At 41.9% G+C, this 19345-nt stretch overlaps 1 protein-coding gene across 1 annotated transcript in view; it reads left to right on the top strand.

Moving 5' to 3' along the window:
• sec24d (SEC24 homolog D, COPII coat complex component) overlaps nucleotides 1-19345 on the top strand; it is a 250364-nt gene that overhangs the window by 55253 nt on the left and 175766 nt on the right. The window contains exons 7-8 of the mRNA XM_041185982.1: nucleotides 1524-1635; nucleotides 4717-4844. Coding sequence (XP_041041916.1) covers nucleotides 1524-1635; nucleotides 4717-4844 — 240 coding nt within the window. The remainder of the gene's footprint in view (nucleotides 1-1523; nucleotides 1636-4716; nucleotides 4845-19345) is intronic.

Raw genomic sequence — 19345 nt, 5'->3', positions numbered from 1 at the left:
CTTCAGTTATGAGGATAGATTGGAGAAGTTAGGATTGTTTCCCTTGGAGAAAATAAGGCTGAGAGGAGATTTCATAGGTATTCAAACTCATGAGGGGCAGGATTTTACGTTCCCCCGCTGGTGGGTTTGTGGGTGGGGTGGTGACCATAAAATTTGTCGGATGGCCTTCCCACCAGGCTCCTGCCTGCCTCCAACTCTCTGCAGTTTTACGCTTGGATGGTTGAGGCCTAGACTGGCTTGCCCACCTGCCCTTACCCCAACTTAAATGGCCAATTATTGACAACTTAAGGGCCATTTCCCACTCAGCCTTAATTTTCAGGTTGGCAGGAGGAGTTCAGGGGCGGAGGTCCTGAAAATGAACAGCGTTCGTGCCTCAGGCGCCTTTATTAGCAGCCTCCTTTTAACACCAGGGAAACCCTGCCATCCTGAAAATCCTGGTGGAGGAGACAGGACAGTTAGGGAAAAACTGTTCCCACTCGTGAAAGGATCTAGAATGAGAGAGCACAGGTTTAAAATAATTGGCAAAAGAAGCAGAAATTACATGAGAAAAAATGTTTTTACGTAGCGAGTGGCTAAGGTCTGGAATGCACTGCCCGAGTGCACTGTGAAGGCAGGTTCAATCAAAGCATTCAAAATGGATTTAAAATTTTATCTGAAAAGGAAGAATTTGCAGATTTATAGGGAGAAAGTGGGAGAATGACACTAAGTGAATTGCTTTTTTGGAGAACTGGTGCAGACATGGTGGGTTGAATGGCCTCCTGCGCTGTAACAATTCTGTGATTCTGTTTCAAGAATTTAATATTCTTTCCTTTCTCTCTCTATCTGTCCCAAATGTCTTTTTTTAAGTCACTCTTCTCATCTCTTGTGATATCTTATGCCCTTTGTATCTCTTCTTTTGAGGTCTTATCTGCTTCTCTTTCCCCTCACACTGCCCCCTCTGATGTCACACTCTCTTATGATTTCTCATTTGGTTGCTGTTATTTCAAAGTCCAATCTTTATTCTCTTACTACCTTTCTGTGATGTCCCTGTTCTTTTCCTTGCATGTCTCACTTTCTCTCTTCATCTCTCCCTCTGTCTGTCCTTATGTCTCTCTCTGCAAATTTTATATCCTACTTCTGTATCTCTGCATCTCTCCCCCATTTCCTTTTGCCTCCATGTGTCTTCTCTCCTGTGCCCCCTCCATCAGCCAACCCCTCTTTCTACCTCAACTCTCTCTCTCTCCACCCTGATATCTGAGGCAGAGGAGTGATGTCTATTTCAGGAATCAGAAGAAAAACATTTAAATTGTCACTTTAGAATATTGATAAGAAGCAAACATTTTTGTCTATCAGTTGGAAAGCACTGTATTGTCTTTCCCCTTGATGTAAGGCTATCCCTAGAGAAGTTCATTGTAGCTAAACGATCAGGTTTTGAATTAGAAAAGGTGGCAAACATTAGCATGCCCAATATATGCTATAGAAATACTGGAAGTACCGTTCCCTTTATTTGAAAATGTACATCAGTGATTACATATTTCTTTTAGATCCAGGTCATAGAAGAAGATAAACTTCGAAGGTCGGGACAGCTTTTTGTAACAAATACCAAGGGCCAAGTTCCCCCACTTGTTACCACCAGCTGTGTGGTACAGGATCAAGGTAATATAATCTGATTTATTAAATTGGTGATAAAATATTGTTTTAAAGATGTATAAGAAGTCATAACAGGGCATATAGCACAGTACTACAATACAACCATTCTCTATTTTTGGTAAGCTTTATAACTAACCCACAACCATAATTTGTTTGGGCGGTTTGCTGTCATCTTACAGCCAAGTAGAATCTAATAAGAACAAATCTATCCTTATCTTACACTAAGTATTTGTAGTTTGATATAATGCAGCACAAGCTTTTGGGCTTGTAATATTTTATTTCCTGGATTCATTTTCTGAAGCAACTCAAGTTTTTTTTTCTAAACTTGAGAACTAGAAAACTCTCCTAAATAGGATCTGTATTTTAAAGGAACATTCTGTTAGAATGAGATCCAAGACTTCTTGGCTAAATATGGCTGAATGCTGGTTAAATCTAAGTATACTGGAAAAATTCTTTCATACAGGCAAAAAAGTAAGATTTGAAGCAAGATTTGAATGTTGTTATGCTGCATTTGTACTAAAACCCCGAAGAATGCTCCAAGATTAATGTAATCTCACACCGTATAGTTTGATACAGTCTGTTTACTGGTGTTAAATCGTCAGGTGGCTGAATTTTGTTTTTGCACTGAGAGCTGCAGGAAATTCATCGCAGATAACTTCGTCATCCAGCAGCAGTTTCATTGCAGCCTGATGAGTATCAAAAGGATTTTGACTTTGAGTGAGAAATTGAATAATTGACTCCACGCTGCTTTTCCTTAAACAATTGTTGTGAATCGACAAAAAAAAAATCAACTGCAGTTCAAGTAGCTTTGATAGTATCTTAGGAAGCAAGTTATGTAAGGCATAATAACCAGCAAATTTTATGTCCACCCATGGTATGAGTAATATCATTGCATCTTCTAGTGTACCAGGAAGTTGCAATATGCCATGGTGCTGTTCATCTGTCAGTCATTGAATTTCTGCCATTTTATTAGTATTCAGTAGAAATGCAGCCACACAGTGCCCTTTTTCAGGTCGTAACCTGTCTACTAAGGTCCTAATATTGTGGACAGGAAGTGAATGCACATTCCAGCCATAAGTCCACTGCTTGCCATATTGGAACAGGTGGATGTGCTGGCATCAGGTGTGCACATTGGAATTATTTAAAAGGAAGAATACTTTATTGACAGAGAGCAGAAGCAGCTGCCAGAAGTGGAAGAAGGAGAACAGCATCGTACAGGAGGCTTTTTCCATAGCTAGTATTCAGGGAGCACTTCCTGGCCTTAAGCTTTCTCAGGCTTAATGTCTTTTCATCACAAAGCAGGCTGTCACCAGGATATGTCACCAGCTGCAGCTGAAACTTGAACCTCTCACTACAGCATGGGCAGCACTGCGAATGACTGTCAAGCTCAACATCTTGCCACAGAGTCCTAGCTATAACAGGTGACATTAGCAGTACCTCACAGTTCTCAGTACACCAATGCATCAAGGGGATCACTGAGGCTGTTACACCAGGAGGAACATGTATAGACAGAGCAAAGGAATGTGAGAGAGCAATAGGCTTTGCCCTAATGGCAGACTTCCCCAAAGTGCAATGTGCCATATACTGCACACACATTGACTAGCAAACTTCCTATCACCAGCTTGGCATTTTTATCAATTGAATGGGATTCCACATGCTCAACTTGCAGCTAGACAGAGACCACAGGCAACAGATCATGTAGATCATTGCTTGTGGCAGCAGAATTGTTGATTTCACCCCGTGCCAATCCTCAATGCTGCTTTAACTCCAACAGGTCCTGACGTTACAGTCCGGCTGTTGAACTTCCAAAAGCATTTCCCTGTTGTCTGTAGCCAGAATGTACTTCTGATTTGTATCATAGGCTCCTAATCTCTGCTTTCTCCACCCCTGCTTCCCCCCATTTAAAGGAGTGCTGTCAATGAGTAACACAGGTAGCATTAGCTCCATGCATGTTTAAGTAATGAAGCAGCACACACACATTGTGTGCTGCCTGAGTAAATTGAAACTGGCACATGAAACTGCACCCTCACTCTGCATGCCTGACTTTGGGTGAAGTTGGATTTCTAAGTGAAATATTTTTAATGTAAAATTTTTGAATCAAATTCATTTGCCATTTTGGAGTTATGCTCAATTATATTTCCATTAGTTTTTCCTGTTGTCACTTCACTATTAAAATGGCTATTGACAAATGGCAGCCATTGGCATAAAAGAGTTTTATTATTTTCTAACCTGATAAATCTCAAACAAGTGACCCCCCCCCATCCCCCACCCACTGTTGTGATCAGTCAGAGATGCCCACACCAGCGGAGTGCAGCACATATCTTCCTGTTCATACAATGGCAGTTAGAAGCAGCTGGAACAATGAAGCACTGTCAAGTCTTAAACAAAAACAGAATTACCTGGAAAAACTCAGCAAGTCTGGCAGCATTCACGGAGAAGAAAAGAGTTGACGTTTCGAGTCCTCATGACCCTTCGACAGAACTGGAGTTCTGTCGAAGGGTTATGAGGACTCGAAACATCAACTATTTTCTTCTCCGCCGATGCTGCCAGACCTGCTGAGTTTTTCCAGGTAATTCTGTTTTTGTTTTGGATTTCCAGCATCCGCAGTTTTTTGTTTTTATCACTGTCAAGTCTTGTCATTTCGACTGCATATTTGTTATCTCATCTCTCAGGGGATAAGTTACTGTAGTGTTTTTTAATGATTATTCAACTTAATCACAACTATTTGCCACTTTGATTTGCTGAAGCAGATAGAAATGATAAGGCTACTAATTACCCCCTTCTGTGAACCTTTCGAAAAAAGTAATGTTGACACTTTGCATTGAATTTGAACTATGTCAAAGGTGCAGCTGATCTACCGATAATAGAGTTCTGACCAACTGAATTCAATTTATTCAATTCTGTCCAACTACAGGATTGCATGTGATCCCATATTTTTCTATAAAATTATTTGCAATTTGGAAGCCTTTAAAAATTTTAAAAATGTTTTATGAACAATCTACAACTGTCAATTTTGCTGATGAATGTTTTTTTTAAGCTTCTGCCTAGGAATGTAATCAATGCTTGGTCTTCATTTATCTTTAAAAGGAAATGCAAGCCCTCGTTTTATACGCTGTACAACTTACTGCTTCCCAAGCACAGCAGACATGGCAAAACAGTCCCAGATCCCTCTAGCAGCTGTCATCAAGCCTTTTGCAATATTACCACCAAATGAGGTAAGATAATTTCCGGGTGAATGTCATGGTAGTACACAGTATCAAGGGGACAATCAGAATGCTTTGGTGCAACGGTACTGATAAAGATTTCTCCAGTCAATTCTTCTAAGTATTTACATCAAAATTCAGCATTGTTAGCCCTGGCATGTAAAACATTAGTTTTGCAACTATGAAGATTAGTACCTTAGCCAGATAAATGTAGCCAACAAGATCATGAAACCTTAATTAGCTGATTGTTACAATCCCTGTGGGGGAACTGTAAACCAAAAGAATCAAAGTTACTAAACAACTTCCAAAATGAAGAACTTATCAACAGGGTTTCACTTTTTGTAGTTTTGACTTTAACATGAATCAGAACCAACGTAAATTAAACATGAATTAACAGGCAAATGATACTTCATATAAAAAGGTAAATTTCACTTTAAAATGTCAATACAACAAAGGTATGTCTTAAACAACCACAAGCACTTGCATCACTTCCTGCAGACATGTGGCACCACATGCAATTCCAAAGTTCTCCAGCTCAGACTCTGGTATGTAGGATCTCTCACTTACCCACTCTATCGATTTGGTGCTCAAGTTATATTCAGCAGCCACCATATTCCATCCGAAGTCCCCGGAGACATCATCAGAATGTTACACTCCTGCAGAGTCTCCTTAGCTAGGTTCACGACAGTCTTTATTGCATAGATTCACCAGAGACTCCACTATTCACCCTTTAATAAACCCTGTTAAACAGCCTGCTTGGCTCTGGCAAAACTGAAGCAGAAAAATTGTTTAATTCACAATCCCTGCTCTAACCCTGCCTTCAGCTTCCTGTCCCATGTAATTGTATTACACACACAGCTCCTTGCAAATGTGCCTTCTCTGTTCTCCCCACTGCTGCAGCTCTCCTTTGTTTGCATTTCTCCTTTTCTATCTGACCATACAGCTTTCATATGTTAACTTCCTTCCTGCTGATACTGCTTCTAGGTCAAGGTTCGCCAGGTCACATGGACCAGCATTTCTTAATATTGAAGAAAAGTACAATTGATGCAAACTCCTAAAAGTTATTTTCAAACACTCTCGAAATCAATTACAGATTCCACAGACACTTCTAGAAATTTCAAATTTGCTTTACTGCTTCTGGGTCAAAGATCAAAACAATGATGTAACTTCATGGTTTGAACCAAATTTTGGAGGGCTCATTATCCACTTGTTTGCTTATAACATTATTTCTCTTTCACATTAAAAAGCAAATTTCAACATTATAAAAATAGAAAGCAGGAGAAAAATATATTAGTCTGTACCAAACCTGCAGTTCAAATCATCCAAACCTAATTTGAAGTAATAATCATACCACAGTTTCTCATCCTACTCCTGTATTATTTATATAGGGGGCTGTGTGGCTGATTGAGAGTTGGTGTAAAATTTGGTCAAAAAACTAGTTTGAAACTGTATGTTGAATGGTACAAAGTACAGAGTAGTAGATCACATCTGGATACTCTTATAAAATTAAACACAAAAGTATAATCCAAGATTGTATCTAGATTTTTTTAACTAGAACTATAGGTATTGGGGGTGAATTTTAACACCCAAAAATGGGTGAGCTGGGGCTGAAGCAGATGGTAAAATTTTAAACATCTAAAACTTTCCCACTTCCAGACTTAACAGATGTGGTACAAGGGGTGAGCAGCCAACCCACAATTTAAATATGATAATGAGCCCCTGATTTAAGCTGGTTTTGCAGGATGAACAGGGGCTGACTGAGTTTTCGAAACTTTGGGAAACCTGGCACTTGAAGGACAGCTTTACAGCTTTGTGGAAAAGGCCTTAACAAAACTGCTTATAGGTCAAGAGGAGCAGGAGTGCTTATACCCAATCCTCTAAACTTTGTCACAAAAACAAAAATACCTGGAAAAACTCAGCAGGTCTGGCAGCATCTGCGGAGAGGAACACAGTCAACATTTGAACTGTTGAAGGGTCATTCAGACTCGAAACGTTGACTGTGTTCCTCTCCGCAGATGCTGCCAGACCTGCTGAGTTTTTCCAGGTATTTTTGTTTTGTTTTGGATTTCCAGCATCCGCAGTTTTTTGCTATTATCCTCTAAACTTTATACCCTTCAGACACTCTTCCCCAGAGTTATGGATCCAGGACTGCCAACAACACCGCCACCCCACCCCACCCCCACCCTCAAGCTTCTGCCACCCCTTCCCTGCCCCCAAAGGACCAGGATTAGACTTAGCTGTTCCTACAGCCTGCTTCAGAGTCCTTCCCATCTGACTGCAAGGCAAGCCCGTCAATCAGGCTGATATCTGGGCAGGAAATCTGTGGAGGAGAAAAGACACGGAGTGAATTTTACGAGTCAGCGAGCGGGTGCGGGGCCTGCTCGCTGACGCTTAAAATGACGTGCGGTGGCGTTGGGAGTCCCCCCCGATGTCACTGCACCCAATTTAAATTTTCAGGAAGGCAGGAGCGCAGCAAAATCAGCTGATTGAGGCCATTGACAGGATCAATTAAGCAATTAAAGGACCTGCCCACCTTAATGTTGGCAGGCAGGCCAGGAGCCCTGGCAGGAACTAGAAAAATCATGAAACCTTATCCACCAGCGGGATGAGGTTTCATGTAGGCTTTAAAAATTTTTAATAAAGATTATGTAAAAATTATGGACATGTCCCAACTCATGTGAAATTGTCACATGAGGGGACATGTAGGAGAAATTTTATTTTTCTTTTATCTTTTTTACATGTAGAGCCGATCTCCCTGAAGCTTTTACTTCGCCTCAGGGAGATGAGTGCACTCCTTCGTGGGCATGCGCGAAAGAATGCACTCTCAATTTTGGGATTCCCCCCCGCCCACCCAGGGAGCGCATAGTGCTTCCTTGCGGACGTCACGCTGGGCGGGCCTTAATTGGCTTGCCCATGTAAAATGGTGCTGCACCTCCGATCGGAAGCGCGCTCGTATGTGCCTGCCCATCAACTTTCCCCCTAATGGGGGGAAAATTCCATCCGCATAGTGTGGAATTAAAGCATTCCCCAGCATGTGGGGAAACCCAGGCTTCAGGACTTCCCATCCACATATTTTAAGGTTTTTTTTAAAGTTTGTTTGTGATATTTCAGCTTTTACCCTAATCCCATATGTATGTCCCAATAATTTATTTCACTTATACTTCCTGGTTTTCTGTCTGTGAGAATTTTTCAATATGATTGGCTGCTTACCTTGCTTGGTGACATTACTATTGCTGGATGCCAGTTTTAAACTAACGTCAGGAAAAGGGGAAATCCAGGCCACAGAGATTGCTAGATCTCTGGAAGCTGCTTTCTTCAAGGTCAGCAACACGTGCTGCTGCTTTTCCACTAGCCTAAAAAATGGGCCATTGTAACTTTCATACTGCAGAGTATATAAGCACTACAGCCTAGCAACCTGGTCTTTTTTGCTTGATAAACTGTCATATTGGAACTTCCTGCTGGAATGTGCATTATAACGTTTAGTGTTTGGAATTTATTATGTTAGAAACTATTTTTAAATGGATAAACCTGCATCGAATGATAGTATACTTCAGTTATGTGGTAGTAACTATGACCAGAATGTTGGGGAGGCGACAGGGGTCTTGCCTGCCAGCTGGAGAGCCAGCGAGAGACCCACATTGTCTCCTCTGGAGAAGGCCCGCTGAACCACGAGCCAGTCAAGTAGTTGAGAGGCCACCGGTAGGCCTTTCCTTGGGATCAGGACCCTGAGAACAGAAGTCCTGCCTACTGAGAGCTGCCAGCTACTCAGAGGCTGGTAGCTCTTTTGTTCAGTGGTGTAACCGGGGAGGCAGTGGCTGCTAACAGCAGCCACTGGAGGCCTAGGAGCACGGAGTGACCCAGGCTACAGGTAAGCAATGGTGGGAGGGATTTTGCCAGGCGGGGGACATGAGTTAGGGTGTGCACAGTACACAGTAATAAAGGCATGCGTTGGCTCTCAGTGGACACCACCTTGTTGCTGGGTCCCTCGATCAGGCACTGAGCGCCCTTGGAGGAGGGGCAAGGGACAACCCACTCCGATTGCCTCCCCCCATCCTCTCGCCAACAGGAGACAACAGGCAGCTCATGCTCCTCACATAGCAATAGGCCTACCCAGAGCTGGGTTAATACCAGCTGTGGTGGGTTGAGGCCCTTAAGCAGTCATTAATTCTCTTGTTAAGGGCCTCTTGTTGAGGTTGGGGCAGGATGGCCGATCCCAGGCCCTCATGCCCCGGACTTATTAGGGATGGAGGTGGAAAGGTGGTGGGGTGCTCACCCGCCACCCTCCTGCCTGATTAAATGCCCTCCCTGCCTCCAAACATATCACTAATGAGGGTGGAAAATTCTGACCAATGCTTCTGTACTTACAGCAGTCAGATATGTTCACCCTGGTGTTTAAGGGAGGCAGGGGGGGTGGGGGGGTGTTGGGTGGGTGGTGGGAGGCAGCTTAGCACTCGTGAAACCCAGAAAAATCGGTTCCCTCTGGGCCTACCGAATTTAATGGCAGGACCTGATTACATTTTTTGGAATCTGTTTCCCAGCTGCACACAGCTAGGTTGAGAGACTGGCTGGCTGTCGGGTGGGTAGGCGTTCAGTGCCAGCTGGAGAGGGACAGATAGTAGCTCGGGGACACATCTGTGGAAGGGAGGGAGAGATGACGTGTTGGGAAGGAACTTCATTGGGCGGGAGCACAGAGAGATTAAGGACCAGAGGAACATCGATTGGGGGATCCAAGGATGAGGGGAGGTCAGGACATTGACGGGAGGGTCTGGAGAGATTGGGAAGGAGGGAAGAAGATTGCAGTGGACACGTGGAATGGGGAACATTAGGGGAGGCTGGGAGGAGATTTAGGGTCAGAAGAACTTTGCGAGGGCATCAGATTGCGGTGCGGTGCGGTTTTGAGTGCTGCGGAAATTGACAATGTAGCTTGGAGAACCTGGGGGAGCACGACCCAATCTCTCCATTTTTGAGGGATCAGTTTTACCCTCGTTGATGCAATGAAAGTTACAGAAACTGTAAAAGGCTGAAGAGGAAATGGCAGCTCCTTCAGGATTGCTATTAGTTTCTCCTTTGCTGCCCTTCCCCCATGGAAATAATAGCCCTTGTAGTCACTAAGACTTGAAAATAACCAGCTCTGTGAAGTATGAAGTGAGAGATGACCTCCTTAAAGTTCATTCCCCACCTCAATTATTCATGTTGGAATCACCATTAACTATGACTGCAAAAGCAAGCACAAAGATATTTCCAAACAGGCTTCTTATCAAAATTCAGACTTCTTAAAAAAAATTGTGAAACTGTGATTTACTTCCAGGAAATTACATCGCTAATCAGATCAAAGAAATCATTCATTAAATTTATTAGACATGTTTACTATTTCCAATTCATTGTTTGAAATAAATTAACATTAAAAACTTCAGGATAGTGAGAGTTCATTGAAGGGGTAAAATTTACCAACAAACATGCAGTGGATGTCTGTGGTGTAGTTGCTTTAACAATATATATTTCAGTTACAGTGCTTTTCCCAATGAAACATTAAGCTTTGATTTTAAATATTTTTGTACGGAGAAAATTTGGAGATTTTTTTTCCAGTTTTGTTAGAACTTTTTTCCTCAGAAATTTATTTAACACATTGTGAATTTATATGATTGATACTTGGCAATGCTTAGGTTCAGAGTCAAAATGTGTTTGCAACAAATATCCTAAACTCTGGAATCATAAACTATATAGTGTGTAGTACAGATAATGGTTAATTAACTTGCATCTTTATCAACATTCTTTAAGCTAAACATAAAAACATAACGAGAAAAATACCATCTCTTAATATACATTCGTGCAACAAAGCAACTGAATTTCTCAACTAAATAATTTGAGGGAATGATTTTAATGTTAGTGACAAAAAATGTACCGTAATGTGCCGGAATAATGCAGACTACCTGCCTGAATAGACCTGTCGGATGCTTATCTTGTTCTTTTTCGATTAAACTTTTCTTTCCTCTTCTTGTGCTTTAAATTAGTAACAAAGTAACTTTAATTTCACAGCAATTAATTGAGGATGGCCTGCTCAGATTTGTAAAAGGCATATATAAGTGATTCACACATTTTAACAGAGTTCTTAGAGGAAATGATAGTTTATTGATAAAGAAAAAGCACCAGATATTGTGCACATGCTTTTTCACAAGGTGTTTAATCAGGTGCCTCATAGTAGGCTTGTTTATAAAATTAAGGCATATGGTATTAAAAGGGATGTGGTAGAGTGGATAGGAAATTTGTTAAAGGACAGCAAACAAGTGTAGCGTTTAGTAGGTACTTTTTAGACTGGAGAAATATAAACATTGGTGCCTCCCAGGGGTCAGTGTGGGGGAACAGCCATTAAACAGTTGGATGCTAGACTGCATAGTCTCTTGTACACATGGCTTCTTCTACTCTCTTTAGGAGTGGCAAAGGCTTACCAATGGTTTGAGATGCTTTTTTAAGTCTTTCAAAAGGCTTTCAGAAATTTTCTTGCTCTATTGTGACCCTTGTCACACTCCTTTAAATTTTATTTGCATGTAAATTTCCAGTCTCACTGCTAGTATGTTCCCTCCGGGCACCTGAATCTGTGAATAATTATGCAAATAGCGACTGAAGAAATTTGAATGTTATGAGTGTTAACTATTCTGGTGGAATTAACAGCAGTTCTTAATGATAGGTTAAGATACACCTGTAGTCATAATCGGGTGTGTGTCCATTAAATGAAATATATGCAACATTGGAAGCAGACAGTAAAAACGGTACAGACAGTAAAAAAAGATGTTGAAACTTTGCATGTATCTAATGGATAAACCACTGATTGGTTCTTTGATCTTACTTTTTGTACGGCAAGAAGGAACTTCCTTTAACCTGAAGATGGTTTAATGTGCCTGATGTGAGAGTTACATAGTAAATGATGCAGGGATTCTGATCAGAAATATGGGCCAGAATTTGCCAGCCACTCATGTTGGCAGGATCTTCCAGTCCACCGATGTGAAAGGAGATTTCAGTGGCTCGCTGGCCCCACCCTGGTGGAGGCTGGAAGATTCCGGCCATGGATTTGTAGCAAATTCCAGACTTCCTAAGTTTCTTTAATATCAAAGCATTTTCCTGTTTCCTCAAGGCACAAATATTCATTCAGATTTTTTGATGAGGAAATGAAGGTAAAATTACAACTCTGGCTCTGACATGAGTTCCAATCCTTTTCTTATCAGATAACTCAGTAATATGATACTGTGTAAAGTTGTGCCTTTGATATTTCTTTTTGTAGTTTGTCACCACAATTTTCATCTCAGTTTCATGGAATACAAAGAAAGTCACGGTTGTAATTAGTAAAACATTATAGCTATGGTAAATTAATTTTAAATGCATACTTAAGTGCATAACTTCCTGAAACATGAAAGGTATGTATTAGGTTAATGGCCTAGACATTCAGACATAGAGTACCCATTCTTCACGTGCTAAATGACCTCCTAAGTCTCCAAGATGGCAAGCAGTCACATCTAGATAGGCACAGATTCAACCAGGCCTGATGTCATGGTACTATTTATATGAACCTGTTTTTCCTTAAATATTCAATTTTTTTGTGTGTTATTTTGACCAATCTGTCATAATTCCTCTTGGAGCCTTTTTTTTTAGAATTTAATTGAAAAAAGTCAGAGTGTGATTTATTTAATGATCAACAAACCAGTTTTTGGAGCCATTCTGACAATGTTCAAAATTAAAATGCAGTTTCAAATGATTTATTATGTTCTGGTTGCCATTATACCACTACTATTTGTTGAGATGGACTTTGCTGTAAAGAGAAGTTGATTTTCTGTATTGTTTTAACATTCTAAATATGGGCTAGCAGATAAAAAATAAATATTACCCAACAAGGTTTATAGGGCTGAAACACCCATTAACTCTTATGAAATTAAATATTTTTTAGAGCTGTTACTTGAGCTGTTCTTGTATTTAATTAACCGTGTTTAAAAACAATTGTGTGCTAAGTGTTACTATCTGATCCAGTTGACAGCAGGGTGTCTTTCTTAGTTATTTTTGGGAAGCAGTGTGTCACAGTTAAACTGAATTTCTATGGAGATGTAAACAGTGGGATTTATTTATAACTCCATAGCCTTTGTAGGTCTTTGTGGAGCTTTGTTATCCATTTGAAATGTTTCAACTGTCAACAAATTTGAAGTTACGTGTTGCATAAATCTTGCACACAATGTGTATTTTTACCTGTCATGAATGTCTTATGTATTCCTTATATGAAAGTGATTATGTTTAAATAAAGCACTTGTACTTTCCAGATGCAAAATATTTACTTAAAAGTATTTCCTTACCTTGGAAACCAAAGTAACTAATTATAAAACTTGTAATTCCTTTCCTTATTTTCTTCTCATCTCTCCCAATGTCATTGATTTTTCTGGGGTATGGTTCTAGGAGCAGTGACAGGTCTCTGGTAACTCTCCCATTCAATAAGCCTTGGATATTTTTCTTGGGCTAAACTAGGTGGTGAGCATTGGCAGGCTATTGGGAAAGTGATCCTGTTCTCATCAGACATCCATTTATGTATACTTCTCAGCAAGCTCCACCAGACAGCGAACAGTGAGAGGACTTCGGCTGAATTTCTCCTCCCAAATGTAGTGCTCCGAGGTCAATTGTTGACCTCAATTGCTGCCTGGCTGAAATTCTGCTTTTGTTGAGATCAACACACACCATGGAATCTTCTGATTCATAGGATTTAATACTACATTTGGTCAAATTATTTGATTTAATATATAGGACCCTGTTTATAGTGCATGCTTGCTTGCCAGGTGTAGTTGTGCGAGCAAACAATATATTAAATCCCATGCATAACTGACCATGGAAAGTTGCAAAGGGAATTACAATCCTTAGTCCATTTTATTCTGAAATATGTTCAAGGAAATTCAGCATTATATCTTGACTGTATTACAATCAGACAGCGGTCAGACTGAAATCAGCAGACATAACATGCTAATCAGAAGACATATAGGTACAGAATAGTCATGTAAAGAAGCAAAAGGCTATGTTTTAAAACTCTCTGTCATACTAAAAGTTAGCACAGGGAAATACCATGGTTTGATTCGCGAAAGAAAAGTTAAGGGTATATTCACTGCTGAAGGTAATAAGGAAGGCAAATGGAATTTTGGCATTTATTGCTAAAGGAATAGAGTATAAAAATAGGGAATTGTTGTTGCAACTGTACAAGGCATTGGTGAAACCACACCTGGAGTACTGGGCACAATTTTGTCCCCCTTACTTGAGGAAGGATGTAGTTGCATTGGAGGCGGTTCAGAGGAGGTTCACTAGATTGATTCCAGAGATGCGGAGCTTGTCTTATGAGGAGAGATTGAGTAGTTTAGGCCTATACTCGCTAGAATTTAGAAGGATGAGAGGAGATCTATTGAGGTATATAAGTTGCTAAAGGGGATAGACAAAGTAGACGTGGAGCGGATGTTTCCCCTTGTGGGGCATTCTAGAATGAGAGGCCATAGTTTAGGCTAAGGAGTGGTAGATTTAAATCAGAGATGAGGAGGAACTACTTTTCTCAAAGGGCCGTGAATCTGTGGCATTCACTACCTCAGAGTGTAGTGGATGCCAGGACGCTGAATAAATTTAAGGAGGAGATTTTTAGTAAATTTAGTAATGGGTTGAAAGGTTCTGGGGTGAGGGTGGGAAATTGGAGTTGATGCCGAAATGAGATCAGCCATGATTGTATTGAATGGCGAGGCAGGCTCAAGGGACTGAATTGCCTACTCCTGCTTCTAGTTCTTATGTTCAGAATGAATCATTGAACATTCATTAAGTTAGACTCGCTTATAAATCCTGAGCTGCTGAATGATGAAGTGTATATTACATTTTTCCTCCTTCTGGAATATAATTTGATCATGTAGCACATGTGAATGTGTTCCAGTAAGCTGGAGTACAGTGAAAAGTATTCATTGTCTAACTGCTGGGTCTTATTACACTTACCCATATATTGAGTGGATAAAGATGCTCTCTGGCCTGAGGTCAGTTGTATGTGCCAGCATGCCATTGTGATGTAAAGGTGTTTGGCAGAGCAAGAGTTAACTTGTGACTAGAGAAGAGCCCACTGTTTGATGTTTAGAGTCACATGGTATTAGGCTTAAAAAGAACATTCTAGAAGCAGCTGATGACAGTTGGTAGCAGTACCATGCATGCCATTAACTGGGATCATACATCACAGAATCACAGAAAGCTCACAGAAAGAGAAATCTCTCTAATCCCAGTGCCCGGCCTTATCTCCGTAACCCTGCACAATCTTTCTTTTCAGATAGTGATCCAATTCCGTTTCAAATAGCTCAATCGAACCTGCCTCCACACCCTTTCAGGAAATTGGTTCCAGACCCCAGTCGCCCTCCGGGTGAAAAAAATTTTCCTCACATCACTTCTACTTCTTTTGGCCATTATTTTGAATCTGTGCCATCTAGTTCTTGATGTACTCTTGAGAGGGAACAGTTTCTCACTATTGACCCTGTCCATACCCCTCAGGATCTTGAATACTTCTATCAAGTCTCTTCTTGGCCTTCTTTTCTCCAAGGAAAACAGACCTAACCTCTCCAATCTATCCTCATAGCTATGGTTGTTTATCCTTGAAATCATTCTCATGAATCTCCTCTGTACTCTCTCCAATTCCTTCACATCCTTCCTCAAGTATGGCATCCAGAACTGGATGCAGTAGTCCAGATGAGGCCTAACTATTATCTTATACAAGATTAACATAACCTTCTTACTCTTGTACTCAATGGTCCCATTAATAAAACCTACGACCATGTGCTTTATTAAGGGGAGACGATGACATAGTGGCATTGTTGCTGGTCTAGTAATCCAGAGACCCAGGTAATGCTCTGGGGACCCGGGTTCAAATCCCGCCATGGAATTTATGTTGAATTCAATAAAAATCTGGAATTAAAAGTCTAATGACGACCATGAAACTATTGTTGACTGTTGGGAAAAACCCACCTGGTTCACTAATGTCCTTTAGCAAAGGAAATCTGCCATCTTTATCTGGTCTGGCCTACTTCAGACTGCAGACCCACAACAATATGGTTGACTCTTAAGTACCCTCTGTATCAAACTGCTACAAAGGCTCAGAAAAGCAATGAAACTGGACAGACCAACTGGGCTAGGCGCCGGAAACAACAACAGCAAACTCAGCCTTGTTGACACTGCAAAGTCCTTCTCCCTATTATTTGGGGTCTGGTGCCAAAACTGGGAGAGCTGTCTCATGGACTAGTCAAGCAACAGCTTGACAGAGTCAGCCTCACAGAATCATATTCTTACAGAAAATGTCCCAGACACCACCATCGCCATACCTGGGCATACCCTGTCCCACCGGCAGGACATACCCAGCAGAGGTGGCAGCATAGTGGTATACAGTAGGGAAGGAGTTGCCCTGGGAGTCCTCAACATTGACTCCGGACCCCATGAAGTTTCATGGCATCAGGCCAAACATGGGCAAGGAAACCTTCTGCTGATTACTACATACCACCCTCCCTCAGCTGATGAATTAAGGCTCCTCCATGTTGAATACCACTTGGAGGAAGCATTGAGGGTGGCACCAACCTGCCTGCCACAGATGCATCTGTCCATAACCGCATCGGTAGGAGTGACCACTGCACAGTACTTGTGGAGATGAAGTCCTGTCTTCACATTAAGGATCCCCACCATCGTGTTGTGTGGCACTACCACTCTGCTAAATGGGATAGATTTCGAACAGATCTAGCAATTGAGGACTGGCCATCCATGAGGCGCTGTGGACCATCAGCAGCAGCAGAATTGTACTCAAACACAATCTGTATCCTCATGCCCTGGCATATCCCCCACCCTACCATTACCATCAAGCCAGGGGATCAATCCTGGTTCAGTGAAGCGTGCAGGATGGCATGCCAGGAGCAACACCAGGCATACCTAAAAATGAGGTATCAACCTGGTGAAGCTATAACACAGGACTACTTCCGTGCCAAGCAGCATAAGCAGCAAGTTATAGACCGAGCTAAGCGATCCCACAACTAACGGATCAGGTCTCAGCTCTGCAGTCCTGCCACATCCAGTCGTGATTGGAGGAGGAGGTGAGAGTGACTGCCCTTGATATCAAGGCCACATTTGAGTGTGGCATCAAGGAGCCCAAGCAAAACTGGGGTCAATGGGAATCGGTGGAATACTGTCCACTGGTTGAAGTCACACCTAGCACACACTGTTGTGGTTGTCAGAGGTCAATCATCTCAGCTCCAGGGCATCATTGCAGGAGTTCCTCAGGGTAGTGTCCTTGGCCCAGCCTCTTCAGCTGCTTCATCAATGACCTTCCCTCCATCATAATGTCAGAAGCGGGGATGTTCGCTGATGATTGCACAATGTTCAGCACCAAATGCGACTCCTCAGATACTGATGTAGTCCTTGTTCAAATGCAGCAAGACCTGGACAATATCCAGGCTTAGGCTGACAAGTGGCAAGTACCATTCACGCCACACAAATGCCAGGCAATGACCATCTCCAACAAGATAGAACCTAACCATCGCCCAATGACGTTCAATGGCATTACCATCACTGCACACCCCCCACTCAACATCCTGGGGGTTATCATTTACCAGAAACTGCACTAGCCAAATAAATATTGTGGCTACAAGAGCAGGTCAGAGGCTAGGAATCTTGCGATGAGTAACTTGCCTCTTGACTCCGAAAGCCGGTCCACCTATCTACAAGGCACAAGATGGAAGACTCCCCACTTGCCTGGATCAGTGCAGCTCCCACAACATTCAAGAAGCTTGACACCGTCCAGGACAAAGCAGCCCGCTTGATTGGCACTACATCCACAAATGTGCATTCCCTCCATCACCGATGCACAGTCGCAGCAGGTGTACCATCTACAAGATACACTGCAGGAATTCACCATGGCTCCTTAGAAAGCACCTTCCAAAACCAGGACCACTACCATCTAGAAAGACAAAGGCAGCAGATAGATGGGAACACCACCACCTGGAAGTTCCCCTCCATGTCACTCACCGTCCTGACTTGGAAATACATTGCCATTCCTTCACTGTTGCTGGGTCAAAATCCTGGAACTCCCTTCCTAACAGCACTGTGGGTGTACCTACACCAGATGGACTGCAACGGTTCAAGAAGGCAGCTTACCACCATCTTCTCAAAGGCAACTAGGGATGGGCCAGCCAGTAAAGCCCACATCCTATGAATGAATAAGAAAAACTGTTCTCTCAACATGCCCTGCCACCTTCAATGACTTATGTACATATACACTGAGGTCCCTTTATTTTTGTACCTCCTTTAGAGTTTCTCTCTTATTTTATATTGTCAGTCCATATTCTTCCTGCCAAAATGGATCACCTCACACTTCTCTGCATTGAACTTCATCTGCCATTAGTCTGCCCGATCTGCCAACACGTCTCTGTCCTTTTGAAGTTCAAGACTATCCTCATCACAGTTGACAACATTTCCAACCTTCATATCATCTGCAAATTTTGAAATCATGCCCTGCACACCACAGTCTAGGTCATTAATATATATCATGAAGAGCAAGCGACCCAACACTGACCCCTGGGGAACTCCACAACAAACCTTCCTCCATTTGAAAAACAACCATTTATCACTACTCTGTTTCCTGTCACTCAGCCAATTTCTTATCCAACTGCCTACTTTCCCTTTTATTCCATGAGCTGGAGTTTTGTTCACAGGCCTGTTGTGTGGCACTATATTAAATGCCTTTTGAAAATCCAAATACACCGCAGCAACAGTATTGCCCTTATCACCCTTCTTTGTTACCATCTCAAAAAACTCCAGCAAGTTAAATAAACATGATTTTCCCTTAATGAATCCATGCTGTCTTTCCTTAATTATCCCACACCTGTCTAAGTGACTATTGATTTTGCCCCAAACTATAGTTTCCAGACGTTTCCCTACCACTGAAGTCAAACTGACTGATCTGTAGTTGCTGGCATTATCCTTGCACCACCTTTTGAACAAGGGTGTAACACTCGCAATTCTCCAGTCCTCCGGCACCACCCCAATGTCTAGGGAAGACTGGAAGATTATCAATAGTGCCTCTGAAATTTCCACTCTCACCTCATCACTATCCTTGGATGCATCTCATCCGGTCCTGGTACCTTACCAATTTCAAGTAAAATAGTCTTTCTAACACCTCCTTCTCAGTTGTAAATTCCTCGAGTGTACCAGTTACCTCCTCTCTCACCTCGGCCTGGTTAGCATCCTCTCCTTTGTAAGAACAGATGCAAAGTACTTGTCTGATACCTTCGCTACTTCACCTGCCTCCACATGCAAGCCTGCTTTTTTTTATCCCTATTCGGTGCTACTCTTTCTTTTACCATCCTTTTATTATTTACATGTTTGTAGAAGACATTGGGATTTCCTTTTATGTTCGCTGCTAGTCTCTTTTCATACTCCCTCCTTGCTTTGCTGATTAGTTTATTCACTCCCCCTCTGGTCCTTCTATATTCAGCCTGATT

The sequence above is a fragment of the Carcharodon carcharias genome, chromosome 1, assembly GCF_017639515.1.
Source record: "Carcharodon carcharias isolate sCarCar2 chromosome 1, sCarCar2.pri, whole genome shotgun sequence".
Taxonomy (NCBI): domain Eukaryota; kingdom Metazoa; phylum Chordata; class Chondrichthyes; order Lamniformes; family Lamnidae; genus Carcharodon; species Carcharodon carcharias.
Note: the sequence above shows the minus strand (reverse complement) of the source record. Positions and strands in the feature narration are given on the sequence as shown.